This window comes from Brassica oleracea, chromosome C2, assembly GCF_000695525.1.
Source record: "Brassica oleracea var. oleracea cultivar TO1000 chromosome C2, BOL, whole genome shotgun sequence".
NCBI lineage: Eukaryota > Viridiplantae > Streptophyta > Magnoliopsida > Brassicales > Brassicaceae > Brassica > Brassica oleracea.
Genome location: NC_027749.1, coordinates 19671224 through 19671642, shown reverse-complemented (window position 1 = coordinate 19671642; position 419 = coordinate 19671224). Strand labels below are relative to the sequence as shown.

The 419-nt window shown below is 50.6% G+C and overlaps 1 protein-coding gene across 1 annotated transcript in view; it reads left to right on the top strand.

Annotated features, from left to right (window-relative positions):
* The first annotated feature begins 213 nt into the window (after nucleotides 1-213).
* LOC106323647 overlaps nucleotides 214-419 on the top strand; it is a 1918-nt gene continuing 1712 nt past the window's right edge. Inside the window, exon 1 of the mRNA XM_013761736.1 lies at nucleotides 214-401. Coding sequence (XP_013617190.1) covers nucleotides 214-401 — 188 coding nt within the window. The remainder of the gene's footprint in view (nucleotides 402-419) is intronic.

Sequence of the window (419 nt, the reverse complement as noted above, 5' to 3'; positions counted from 1 at the left end):
GAGGATGCATTTACTCAACTCAAGCAATACCTAACAACACCTCCAGTACTCGCTAAGCCGGACGTAGGCGATGTTCTATCTCTCTATGTCGCGGTGTCACAAGCTGCTGTCAGCAGCGTTCTGATAAAGGAAGACCGCGGCGAACAAAAGCCCATTTTTTACACAAGCAGACGCATGACCGCGCCAGAGACGCGATATCCGACTCTGGAAAAGATGGCTTTAGCAGTTGTCGAGGCAGCAAGAAAGCTTCGACCGTATTTCCAGTCACATTCAGTGGAAGTACTTACTGATCAACCTCTCCGAACTATACTCCAAAACACCAACAGATCTGGCAGACTCACGAAGTGGGCCATCGAACTCGGCGAGCTCGATATTACCTACAAGAACCGCACAGGGGCGAAGTCCCAAGTCCTCGCGAA